The 13,632-nt window shown below is 50.3% G+C and overlaps 1 protein-coding gene across 7 annotated transcripts in view; it reads right to left on the bottom strand.

Moving 5' to 3' along the window:
* Positions 1-13,632, bottom strand: part of exd1 (exonuclease 3'-5' domain containing 1) — a 142,005-nt gene that overhangs the window by 104,576 nt on the left and 23,797 nt on the right. For 6 of the 7 annotated variants that reach the window (XM_038782935.1, XM_038782917.1, XM_038782910.1 and 3 more), the window contains one exon: positions 2,597-2,661. In XM_038782935.1, coding sequence (XP_038638863.1) covers positions 2,597-2,661 — 65 coding nt within the window. Of the gene's footprint in view, positions 1-2,109; positions 2,149-2,596; positions 2,662-13,632 lie in introns of all 7 variants that reach the window. The other variant, XM_038782892.1, reaches the window with a different exon arrangement.

Here is a 13,632-nt window from a genome sequence, read left to right as displayed (position 1 = left end):
GTGGACTCAGCTCCACTTTCCGACCCGAAAACCATAACCCTTAATCCCTTTATTCTTCAAAAAACTATCTATCTTTACCTTAAAAACATTTAATGAAGGAGCCTCAACTGCTTCACTGGGCAAGGAATTCCATAGATTTACAACCCTTTGGGTGAAGAAGTTCCTCCTAAACTCAGTCCTAAATCTACTTCCCCCTATTTTGAGGCTATGTCCCCTAGTTCTGCTGTCACCCGCCAGTGGAAACAACCTACCCGCATCTACCCTATCTATTCCCTTCATAATTTTTAATGTTTCTATAAGATCCCCCCTCATCCTTCTAAATTCCAACGCTCTGGGATTAACCTAGTGAATCTCCTCTGCACACCCTCCAGTACCAGTATGTCCTTTCTCAAGTAAGGAGACCAAAACTGAACACAATACTCCAGGTGTGGCCTCACTTACACCTTATACAATTGCAACATAACCTCCCTAGTCTTAAACTCCATCCCTCTAGCAATGAAGGACAAAATTCCATTTGCCTTCTTAATCACCTGTAAACCAACTTTCTGTGACTCATGCACTAGTACACCCAGGTCTCTCTGCACAGCAGCATGCTTTAATATTTTATCGTTTAAATAATAATCCCGTTTGCTGTTATTCCTACCAAAATGGATAACCTCACATTTGTCAACATTGTATTCCATCTGCCAGACCCTAGCCCATTCACTTAACCTATCCAAATCCCTTTGCAGACTTCCAGTATCCTCTGCACTTTTCGCTTGACCACTCATCTTAGTGTCATCTGCAAACTTGGACACATTGCCCTTGGTCCCCAACTCCAAATCATATGCATAAGCAATCAGTGTAAACCTATCATGTGACTCTGGGCCTCAGGGAGTTTGGAGTAAGTCGGGTTGGTGGATAGATGTATTTTGCAGTAGTTCAAGAATAGTTACTTGGTGTTAGTAGTTTGTAATATATTTATTCCAGTTATCTTTGCCACGCATTAATAAATTATTTTATCTAGTCAAGAACTAGATGTTCTGTAGTGCATCATTCCTATTGGTCAGTGCACAAGAACATGACACCCCCAGTATTATTTAACACATTGTATTCATATACATGTATTCACATAACCCCGATTTAGACATTACTTTTTTCTTTACTCTGACCCCACCTATTAATTTACTATTGCCAATTCTAGTGCTATTTAATCGCTCTCAGTATTCCGTGCACCTTGATACTCCTCTCTGATTTTATCTCCTTGTTCCCACATCCTTACTAAGTTAGTTAAAACCCTCCCCAACAGCAATAGCAGCACACCCTGAAAGAGTGTCCCAGCTCTTTCAGTGCAACCCATGCGGCCTGTACAAGTCCCATTTCCCTTCCAGCCAGTTTCACTGACCCAAGAATTGAAAGGCCTCCAACCTGCACTATATTTCTAGTCATGCATTCATCTTGGTTGGTTCCGAGGATGAGAGGATTCTCCCATGATGAGAGGCTGCTTAAATTGGTCCTATACTCTCTGGAGTTTAGAAGAATGACAGGTGACCTCTTTGAAACATAAAAGATTCTGAAGGGGCAGACCAAAGTTTTTCCCTTGTCTGGGGAATCAAGAACATTGGAGCACAGAGTAAGTGGTCATTCATTTAGGACTGAGTTGAGGAAACAATTATTCACTCAGAGGGTTGTGAATGCTTGGAACTCTTTCCCAGAGGGATATGAATGATCCACTGTTGGATATGTTGAAGGCTGAGAAGATATATTTTTGTTCTTTCGGGGAATTAAGAGATATGGGGAGTGGGTGGGAAAGTGCAATTGAGCCATAATCATAATGGATGCTGGAGCAAGCTCCGAGGGGCTGCATGGTCAATTTCTGCTTCTAGTTATATTTAGACAAATAGGATCTATGTAAGTTTTATTGCCATATATAGAATTTAAGCACAAGTGGCTATATTTACAAATTAACAACAGAAAGTAGAAATGTAGATGAAACAGGAAAGTGGAACAAAAAAATACCGTAATGGGTTTCAAGAAAGAACTAGACAATTAATTAATAGGGTTCCAGGTAATTAGAAATGCTGGAGGGAAGACAGAAGATTCATAGGTGAAATGGAGTAAAGAACTAACCTTGTCTGAAGATTTGATCCCGGATCTGTGCTGAATCAGCTGACCTCAGCCAGGGTAAAGTTGGAATTAGTCAGGGAGAGGGAGGAAAGAGCCACCAAGATTGTTACCCATGAGCAGTATCTTGGACTTCTACCGTAAAGTGTATAGGTAACATGAGGTAAGCGACAGATATTCTTCACAGTCAAACAGCTTTCCATTAAGGACGAAAATAAATAAGGAATTACCATGCAGCCCAAAATGCAAGGTTGATTGTTGTTCAGTGGTTCTATATTCCAGGAATTAAATGAGGGCAGAGGTAAAAATTTACTTTAAATCCTTCTAAATAGAATTAAAAATCAGATTACCATCAATTTACTCAAAGCTGGATTGGAACACTCCTGCTGCCCCCTCCCTTTTTCACTGAACAAACAACATCCTATTTAATTGTGACAGTCCCTGTCAAATCAGTCTTCTCAGAGAGAAAAGGCAACTGTACTGGTGAACTTACAGCAGGACCAAACTTTTGTTGAAATTGGTCGATGAGTATGTATTCCAAACTTTCATCCTCCAACTCTGCAAGACATCAACAGCAGTTACAAATACAAATGCTTAACTTGTAATCATACACACAAAGAATACACTGAACTGCACCAACTGTTTGGGGGAAGGGAGAAACGTATCATCTCATTGTTGTTCATCTTTCAAGATTATTTTTTTTCCTAGCTGACTTGTAGAAATACTTGTCTCAAAGATTTACTCCACTAAGTATTATTGATCCAATTATCCTTTTAGGTACTGAGTGAATTTTATCTTTCAATTTTAGTCCAAGGCCCAGGTGAGTACGAGGTTACTTGGTTCCATGTTATATGTGGAACTAGATTGTGGAGGATTCACAAAGTAAACAGAATGGCAAGTGACAGATATCACATCCAATTGGTACAGTGTTTTGCTTATTTCATGCCTTAATTAGGGCAGCACGGTAGCATTGTGGATAGCACAATTGCTTCACAGCTCCAAGGTCCCAGGTTCGATTCCGGCTTGGGTCACTGTCTGTGCGGAGTCTGCACATCCTCCCAGTGTGTGCGTGGGTTTCCTCTGGGTGCTCCGGTTTCATCCCACAGTCCAAAGATGTGCAGGTTAGGTGGATTGGCCATGATAAATTGCCCTTAGTGTCCAAAATTGCCCTTAGTGTTGGGTGGGGTTACTGGGTTATGGGGATAGGGTGGAGGTGTTGACCTTGGGTAGGGTGCTCTTTCCAAGAGCCAGTGCAGACTCGATGGGCCGATGGCCTCCTTCTGCACTGTAAATTCTACACCTTGTTCAGCTGTGGTCCCAAGGGAGAAAGTCAAGCCTTGGACGGAGTTGAGACGAGAGCAACAGATTGCTCTCCTTTGTCAGAGGGCTGAATTATGAAAGATTGAAAAAACATGAACTTTTTGGTGACTGTGGGTTGACCTCAAACTTTTCAGGGCTCATAAACAGGATAGGAATGATAACACTACTTCAAACTAAACCACAGTACAAAAACAACAGGAAAACTAGTGAAGACAGGCTTATCTCAGGAAGTTCATCCTCACATGACTGCTCAACAGCCACTGATTTGCACAGCTACTGATCCCCTGGAACACAATAATAACTTGTGAAGCCAGGTTTAGGCTGAAAATAAATTAAACACATAATAATTTAAGTTAAACAGAAACTTGAATATATCCCTGGGTCAAAAGCACAAATCTGCACCAATGAGAAAACTCCTTGAAATTCTGAATTTAGACTGAGAAATTAACAGAATTAGGAACACAGTAGTAGGCCAGTCGGCCCTGCAGCCTACTCCATAATTCATGGCTGACTTTATTATAATTCTAATCCACGATAACCTTTCACCCCATTGTTACTCAAAAACCTATCGAGCTCTGGGATGAGACCATCAATTCACGCGACACGCGGTTAGAAGTGAACAGTGGTTTTAATCGTCTTACAACACAGAGCCTGCCTGTGACAAGTTGAACTCCAGATGAACTGGCAGGCAGGCTCTCAGCATCAACCTTTATACTTCCGGTTAGGGGGAGGAGCCATGGGTGGATCCCAGTACAAACTCCCATACACTCCCACTGCATCTCCTCTTAGTGGCAGAGCAGCGCAACTGCTCGTGTGCCAAACTTACAGAGACATAGTACAACATGTGTAATACAGTGTGAATTACGCTATTGTGATTCACCACATTCACCCCCTGTAAAAAAAAATCAAGTCCGGCGGGGATGGTGGGTTACAGATCGAGTCTGTCCAGTGGCCGAGTTGTCCGCTGTGATCGGTGGAGCACCGGGGTTGCAGCCCCTTCTGGTGGCTGGATGAGCACCGTCGGTTGGGATATGATGGCGGACTCCGGGGGCGATTCCGCCTGAGCTTCGTACCCGTCTGTTCAACAGGGGACTGGGAGCGCTGGGATCTAGCTGGCGCAGGCGCACAAAAAGAATGGAGCAAACTGGTAGGTGCAGGGGCGTGGGGGGCGGGATGTAGTGTGAGGGGTACCTCGGCGGTGGACGTGGGGGGGGGGTTGGATCCTGCAGGTGCTAGGTCCCGGAGGGATACAGTGTCCTGACGACCGTCAGGGAACTCTACGAAGGCGTACTGGGGGTTTGAATGCAGTAGGAGCACTTTCTCTACGAGTGGGTGAGTTTTGTGCGCCCTGAGTGCTTCCGGAGGAGTACCGGGCCCGGTGTCTTCAAACATGCTGGGAGCGAAGCCCCCGTGGTAGTGCCCCTGGAAAAAACAAAGAGCTGCTCGTGAGGGGTCTGGTTGGTGGCGGTACATAGGAGGGACCTAATAGCGTGGAGCGTGTCGGGGAGGTCTTCCTGCCAATGGGAAACCGGGAGATTCCTGGACCGGAGGGTCAGTAGGACGGTCTTCCAGACCGCCGCATTCTCCCTATCCACCTGCCCGTTCCCCCTGAGGTTATAACTGGTAGTCCTGCTCGAGGCGATGCACTTGTCGAGCAGGTACTGACGCAGCTCGTCGCTAATGAAGGGCGAACCCCGGTCGCTGTGTACGTAGCTGGGGAAACCAAACAGGGTGAAGATACTATGCAGGGCTCTAATGACTGTGTGCGAGGTCATATCGGGGCATGGGATAGCAAAAGGGAAGCGGGAGAACTCGTCGATGACATTCAGGAAGTACACATTCCGATTATTCGAGGGAAGTGGCCCTTTGAAATCGATGGCGAGGCGTTCAAAGGGCCGAGAAGCCTTGACCAGGTGGGCCCTGTCTGGTCTGTAGAAGTGTGATTTGCACTCCGCACAGATCGGGCAATCACCGGTGATGGCTTTTACCTCCTCAGTGGAGAAAGGCAGATTTCGGGCTTTGACGTAGTGGGCGAGCCGGGTGACCCCTGGGTGGCAGAGGTTATTGTGGATGGCATTCAGGCAGTCGCTCTGCGTGCTGGCGCACGTGCCGCAGGACAGGGCATCTGGGGGCTCGTTGAGCTTCCCCGGTCGATACATGATATCGTAATTGTAGGTGGAGAGTTCGATCCTCCACCTCAGAATCTTGTCATTTTTAATTTTGCCCCTTTGCGAGTTGCCAAACATGAAGGCAACCGATCTTTGGTCGGTGAGGAGGGTGAACCTTCTGCCTGCGATGTAGTGCCTCCAGTGACAGACAGCCTCCACAATGGCTTGTGCTTCCTTTTCGACCGAGGAGTGTCGAAGTTCTGAAGCGGAGAGGGTTCGGGAGAAAAATGCGACTGGTCTCCCTGCCTGATTCAATGTGGCTGCAAGAGCGACCTCTGAGGCATCGCTCTCAACCTGAAAAGGGACGGATTCATCCACCGCCCGCATGACCGCTTTGGCGATGTCCTCCTTGATGCAGTTGAAGGCCTGGCGAGCCTCAGCCGACAGGGAGAAAAGTGTGGCCTTAAATAATGGTCCGGCTTTGTCTGCATATTGAGGGACCCACTGGGCATAGTATGAAAAGAATCCCAGGCACCGTTTGAGAGCCCTGGGACAATGAGGGAGAGGGAGTTCTAAGAGGGGGCGCATACGGTCCGGGTCGGGGCCCAGGACTCCGTTTTCCAGGACATAGCCGAGGATGGCTCGCCTGGTCGTGCAGAAAACGCATTTCTCCATGTTGTAAGTGAGGTTGAGTTTCTGGGCCGTCTGGAGAAATCAATAGAGGTTGGCATCGTGGTCCTGCTGGTCATAGCCGCAGATGGTGACGTTATCCAAGTACGGAAACGTGGCCCGCAGCCCGTACTGGTCCACCATTTGGTCCATTGCTCGTTGGAACACCGAGACCCCGTTCGTGACGCCAAAGGGAACCCGGAGGAAATGGAAGAGGCAGCCATCGGACTCGAACGCTGTGTATTGGCGGTCCTCCGGGCGGATTGGGAGCTGGTGGTATGCAGACTTCAGATCCACCGCGGACAAAATACGATACTGCGCGATGTGATTCACCATGTCTGCAATCCTGGGGAGGGGGTACGCATCGAGGAGCGTAAACCGATTAATGGTCTGACTATAGTCCACAACCATGCGGAATTGTTCCCCGGTCTTGACGACCACCACCTGAGCTCTCCAGGGGCTGTTACTGGTCTCTATAATCCCCTCACGTAGGAGCCTCCGGACCTCGATTCTGATAAACACCCTGTCCTGCAGGCTGTACCGCCTGCTTCGAGTGGCTACGGGTTTACAGTCCGGAGTGAGATTGGCAAAGAGTGGAGGGGGGGAGATTCACAGCGTGGCTAGGCTACAGATGGTGAGTGGGGGTAGGGGTCCGCCGAAGCTGAGGGTGAGACTTTTGAGGTTACACTGGAAGTCGAGCCGCAGTAAGAGTGGGGCGCAGAGTTCGGGCAGGACGTATAGTTGAAAATTAGAGTAGCTAGCGCCTTGGATCGTTAGGGTCGCGACGGTGCGCCCTTGGAGGTGAACAGAGTGGGAGCCCGAAGCGAGGGAGATAGTTTGCCATGCAGGAAAAACAGGGAGCGAACAGCGTCTTACCAGATCTGGGTGTACGAAGCTCTCGGTGCTCCCGGAGTCAAAGAGGCACGGTGTACTGTACCTGTTGACTTTAACAGGCATCATGGAGTTGCGGAGGCGTTTTGGACGCGACTGGTCCAACGTGACCAAGCTGAGTTGTGGGTAGTTGGCGGATCGATCAGCTGTGCTGGAGTGGCCCCGTGATGAATGCCGCTGAGGTCGCAGTCTTCTATCTGGGTTGCCCTTGCTGAGCAGGTACTGACGCAGCTTGTTGCTCATAAAGGACGAACCCCGGTCACTGTGTACATAGCTGGGTAAACCAAACAGGGTGAAGATACTATGCAGGGCCCTAATGACTGTGTGGGAGGTCATATCGGGGCACGGGATAGCAAAGGGAACGGGGGAAAACTCGTCTATGACGTTCAGGAAGTACACATTCCTGTTAGTCGAGGGGAGTGGCCCTTTGAAATCGATAGCGAGGCGTTCAAAGGGCCTAGAAGCCTTGACCAGGTGGGCCCTGTCTGGTCTGTAGAAGTGCGGTTTGCACTCCGCGCAGATCGGGCAATCCCTGGTGATGGCTTTTACCTCCTCGGTGGAGAAAGGCAAATTTCGGGCTTTAACGTAGTGGGCGAGCCGGATGACAGAGGTCATTGTGGATGGCTTTTAAGCGGTCGCTCTGTGCGCTGGCACATGTCCAGCGGGACAGGGCATCTGGGGGCTCGTTGAGCATCCCCAGTCGATACATAATATCGTAATTGTAGGTGGAGAGTTCGATCCTCCACCTCAGAATCTTGTCATTTTTAATTTTGCCCCTTTGCGAGTTGCCAAACATGAAGGCAACCGATCTTTGGTCGGTGAGGAGGGTGAACCTTCTGCCTGCGATGTAGTGCCTCCAGTGACAAATAGCCTCCACAATGGCTTGTGCTTCCTTTTCGACTGAGGAGTGTCAAAGTTCCGAAGCGGAGAGGGTTCGGGAGAAAAATGCGACTGGTCTCCCTGCCTGATTTAGTGGCTGCAAGAGCGACCTCTGAGGCATCGCTCTCAACCTGGAAAGGGACAGATTCATCCACCGCCCGCATGGCAGCCTTGGCGATGTCCTCCTTGATGCAGTTGAAGGCCTGGCGAGCCTCAGCTGACAGGGGAAAAAGTGTGGCCTTAAAGAGTGGGCGGGCTTTGTCCGCATATTGAGGGACCCACTGGGCATAATACGAAAAGAATCCCAAGCACCGTTTGAGGGCCTTGGGACAATGAGGGAGAGGGAGTTCTAAGAGGGTCCGCATACGGTCCGGGTCGGGACCCAGGGCTCCGTTTTCCACGACATAGCCGAGGATGGCTAGTCTGGTTGTGCGGAAAACACATTTCTCCTTGTTGTTTGCGAGGTTAAGCTTCTGGGCCGTTTGGAGAAATCGGTTGAGGTTGGCATGGTGGTCCTGCTGGTCATAGCCGCACATGGTGACGTTATCCAAGTACTGAAACGTGGCCCGCAGCCCGTACTGGTCCACCATTCCGTCCATTGCTCGTTGGAACACCGAAACCCCATTCGTGACGCCAAAGGGGACCCGGAGGAAGTGGAAGAGGCGGCCATCGGCCTCGAACGCCGTGAAGTGGTGGTCCTCCGGGCGGATTGGGAGTTGGTGGTATGCAGACTTCAGATCTACCGTGGAAAAAATCCGATACTGGGCGATCTGATTCACCATGTCTGTAATCCTGGGGAGGGGGTACACGTCGAGGAACGTAAACCGATCAATAGTCTGACTATAGTCTATGACCATGCGGAATTTTCCCCCTGTCTTGACGACCACCACCTGAGCTCTCCAGGCACTGTTACTGGCCTCTATGATCCCCTCACGTAAAAGCCTCCGTACCTCGGATCGAATGAACACCCTGTGCTGTAGGTCGTACCGCCTGCTGCGAGTGGCTACGGGTTTACAGTCCAGAGAGAGGTTGGCAAAGAGAGAGAGAGAGAGAGGAGAGAGAGAGAGGAGAGAGAGAGAGAGAGAGAGAGGAGAGAGAGAGAGAGAGAGAGAGAGAGAGAGAGAGAGAGAGAGAGAGAGAGAGAGAGATTCGCAGCGTGGCTAGGCTGCAGATAGTGAGTGAGGGTAGCGGTCCGCCGAAGCTGAGGGTGAGACTCTTGAGATTGCATTGAAGGACAGCACGGTGGCGCAGTGGGTTAGCCCTGCTGCCTCACGGCACCGAGCCGAGGTCCCAGGTTCGATCCCGGCCCTGGGTCACTGTCTGTGTGGAGTTTGCACATTCTTCCAGTGTCTGCGTGGGTTTCGCCCCCACAACCCAAAGATGTGCAGGGTAGGTGGATTGGCCACGCTAAATTGCCTCTTAATTGGAAAAAATGAATTGGGTACTCTAAATTAAAAAAAAAGAGATTACATTGAAAGTCGAGTCCCAATAAGAGTGGGGCGCAGAGTTCGGGCAGGACGTATAGTTGGAAATTAGCGGCCTGGATTGTTAGAGTTGCGACGGTGCGCCCTTGGACATGGACAGAGTGGGAACCCGAAGCGAGGGAGATAGTTTGCCGTGCAGGGAAAACAGGGAGCGAACAGCATCTTACCAGATCTGGGTGAACGAAGCTCTCAGTGCTCCCGGAGTCGAAAAAGCACGGTGTACTGTACCCGTTGATTTGGACCGTTGTCATCGAGTTGTGGAGATGCTTTGGGCACGATTGGTCCAGTGCGACTGCGTTGAGTTGAGGGTAGTCGGGGGCTCAGTCGGCTGCGCTGGGATGGCCCCGCGATGAGTGCCTGCTGAGGTCGCAGTCTTCAATCGAGTTTTCTGAGTGTGGAGAGGATGGGGCCCAAGATGGCCACCCCTGTGGATCGCATGTGGCGGGCGGCGAGGAAGATGGCGGCTCCATGAGTCGGCCGTGGTGGACTGCGTGGTGGGGGTCCGCCAAGATGGCGGCATCCATGGGCGCACGTGGCGGAGTTGGGGCATAGGCCGCTGCGTTCCGGGGCCTGCGTGTGCGGAGGGTGATTACTTTGTGCCGCTGGAGGTTTAGGGGCGGGGGCCTTCCTTGCCAGGCACACACTGGCATAGTGGCCTTTTCGCCCGCAGCAGCTGCAGGTCGCATTGCGGGCCAGGCAGTGCTGCTGCGGGTGCTGGGGCTGGCCACAAAAGTGGCAGGAGGGGCAGCATGGTGGCTGGGTGGCCGCGCGGCGCAGGCCTGGGGGAGTTTCTGGTCAGAGGCCCATGATGGGGTCGCGCAGTAGGCAGGAAACGAGGTGAGGCTACGAAATGAGACCTCCATAGCTGTAGCGAGTTCAACAGTATCTTCTAAATTTAGGGCCCCCTTCTCCAGCAGTCGCTGGCGCACGTAATTCGATCTAAAGCCTGCAACAAAGACATCACGGACAGCAAGTTCTCTATGTTCTGCAGCAGTTACAGCCTGATAATTACAGTCCCGGGATAAGGCTTTTACGTCTCTGAGGAATTCTTCTAGCGATTCTGTAGGGCACTGGCAGCGAGTAGTAAAAACGTGGCGGGCGTAGACCTCATTGATAGGCCTCACGTACATTCTACAGGGCCTCTGTATATGAGCCGGTACAGTTTAGCTGAGTAGATATACGATGGCTCACCCTCACGTGCAGTAGACTAAGTTTCTGCTCCTCCGTCGTTTCTGGGGTGCTTGCTTCAGCCAGGTAGGCCATAAAAGATTGGAGCCAATGCGAAAAGATATATTTCGCCTCTGCATCCTGCGGGTCGAGTTCCAGTCGATTAGGCTTGAGGGCTGATTCCATGGTCATTCCTTACTGTTCCTTAAGACGATTAAATTGATGAGACCATCAATTCACGCGACACGTGGTTAGAAGTGAACAGTGGTTTTAATCGTCTTACAACAGAGCCTGCCTGTGACAAGATGAACTCCAGATGAACTGGCAGGCAGGCTCTCAGCATCAACCTTTATACTTCCGGTTAGGGGGAGGAGCCGTGGGTGGAGCCCAGTACAAACTCCCTTACACTCCCAGTGCATCTCCCCCTAGTGGCAGAGCAGTGCAACTGCTCGTGTGCCGAGCTTACAGAGACATAGTACAACATGTGTAATACAGTGTGAATTACGCTACTGTGACTCACCACACTTTGCCTTCAATATATTCAGAGGCTCCTGGTGACGCTATTAAGAGCAAGATGTATGAAAAGTGGCTTCCGGCAGGGGCTTTGTTTTTGATCGCTTTTACCTGTTTTGAGGGGTTTTGATTCCCAAACACCCTTAAATGGATTGAGATAAATTTTGCCCCGTGGAGGCATGTTGAAATCATCGACAAAGCAGCTCAGTTCGAGAAAGACTCAGGAGTAGCCTTTCGAAAGACGTTGAAGTAGGGAACATGGCCGTTGCACCCATTACATGTTGGCCGTGGTGATGACGCAGGTGCTGGCGCAATTTGTAAACTGATGGATCGGCAGTGCGGGTGGCAGGGCAATGAGATAAAGGAATCCTTTGGGCGGAGGACAACAAAGGTTTGAGGTTGTAAGTGGAGGATCTGGAGAACAGGTCAAAGCGATTAAACCTCAGGCTGGTGGAACTGAAAGGAATGGAGTGCTAGAAGCTGATTCATTACTTTTCAGCGATGTTTTCTCTGCTGGGAGGGCAGGACGTGTTTGTCACTCTTGACCCGGACTTGGACAGAGCTCATTGGCGCGCAGGCAAAAGCCAAGGCTGAATGAGCCACAGTGGGCGGTGATTATCCGCTTCCATAATTATCAACGGAAGGAGAGGATCTTGGAGTGGGCGAAGAGGATCCGGAACATTTACTGTGATGGGCACACAGTGAAAATATATCAGGGCATTGGGACTGAGCTGGCGAAGAGATATGTGGCCTTCAATAGGGCAACGGTTATGTTTTACAGTAAGGGCATGCGATTTGGGGTGGTGTGCCCTGCAAAACTTGGATTGAAAACCATGAACCATGGATTGAAAAGATTATTTCAACACGCAGGAGTAGGCCGAGGCCTTCATCAGAGAGAAGAAGTTGAGGCCAGTATGCAGGACTGTTTGGGTCTTTGTGTAGGAGAGAGGTGTTTGTGTAATGTACTTATGCCTTTGTGGGTTATGTATCTTTGGCTCTGCTGGGGTGTGATGATATGATCTGCATACTCGTCTGCCATTGGGCCAGAACGTCGGCTTACCATTGGCCCTGGTCAGTCATGTGCCTCTCGACCGATTGGCCGAGAGGCTGAGTTAACCACGCCTCTATCAACGAGGTATAAATGCTCAGAAGCCTGACGATCGTTCCTTTCCACTGTAGACGATCGCCAGGCTGTGTTCTAGTTAATTAAAGCCTGACATTGGTAAATCACTCGCCTCGCGTGCAATCGATGGTGCATCATGGGGTAATAATAATAAGGGGATTATACTGCTTGTTTTGTTGGGGAAAGAGGTCTGTTAATGTGGGAATTGGGACATGTTGGAGGGAAGTATGGGCCATGAGGGGTGGGATAGTTGTTGTTTTTGAGGAGATTTGGTATGGAGGGAATATCTTATGAGGGAAGGCTGGGGGACTGGAGGCTGTTTTTGTTCGAGAGAAGAAGGTTAAGAGATGACTTAATTGAGGCAAACAAGATGATCAGAGGATTAGATAGGGTGGACAGTGAGACCCTTTTTCCTCGGATGGTGATGTCGCACGAGGGGACATAGCTTTAAATTGAGGGGAGATAGATATGGGACAGATGTCAGAGGTAGGTTCTTTACTCAGAGTAGTAAGGGCGTGGAATGCCCTGCCTGCAACAGTAGTGGACGCGCCAACACTAAGGGCATTCAAATGGTCATTGGATAGACATATGGACAATAAGGGAATAGTGTAGATGGGCTTTAGACTGGTTTCACAGGTCGGCGCAACATCGAGGGTCGAAGGGCCTGTACTGCGCTGTAATGTTTTATATTTGATTGGGGTCCTGCTGAGGGCCACTTTACTTGCGACGAGGAGTGGGGTGACTAGCGAACAGGAGTGGAGTGGGGGAGAGGCTGCGGCTTGTTCGGCCAGGTGGGGTGGGGCACACTGAGCCTAGCTGTTTATGTGGTGGAGGGATGTGGCACCAGGCAGTCTGCGGGCCTGGATGGGGAACAAAGACGATGTTAGGTTTATGCTGCCAAACTTGATATTTTATTATTGGGTGGCCAATGTGGAGAATGTGCTGGACTGGTTTGAGGACCAGGAAGACAATTGGGTGTGGATGGGGCTGCTTCACGCAAGGGGCCATGCTTGGAAGCGCTGGGGCATCATCTCTGCCGTTTGCCCCAGTGAAATATATAGCTGCAAGTCCACCAACATTTTAAGCTATGGGTAGTATCAAGGTGTATCTGTAGGAGCCCATCTATTTGAACCAGCGAAATTGAATGCCACGTGAATGGTGGCCGTGCATTTTGCACATTAAGGATCTGGGCCGTGATTCTCCCCTACCCGACGGGGCGGGGGGTCCCGGCGTACCGAGAACCACTCTGGCGTCGGGCCTCCCCAAAGGTGCGGAATTATCCGCACTTTTAGGGGCTAGGCCCACGCCGGAGTGGTTGGCGCCCCGCCGACCGGTGCAAACGGCCTTTGGCGCCCCGCCAGCCGGCGCGAACGGC

The sequence above is a fragment of the Scyliorhinus canicula genome, chromosome 2, assembly GCF_902713615.1.
Source record: "Scyliorhinus canicula chromosome 2, sScyCan1.1, whole genome shotgun sequence".
NCBI classification, from domain to species: domain Eukaryota; kingdom Metazoa; phylum Chordata; class Chondrichthyes; order Carcharhiniformes; family Scyliorhinidae; genus Scyliorhinus; species Scyliorhinus canicula.
Note: the sequence above shows the minus strand (reverse complement) of the source record. Positions and strands in the feature narration are given on the sequence as shown.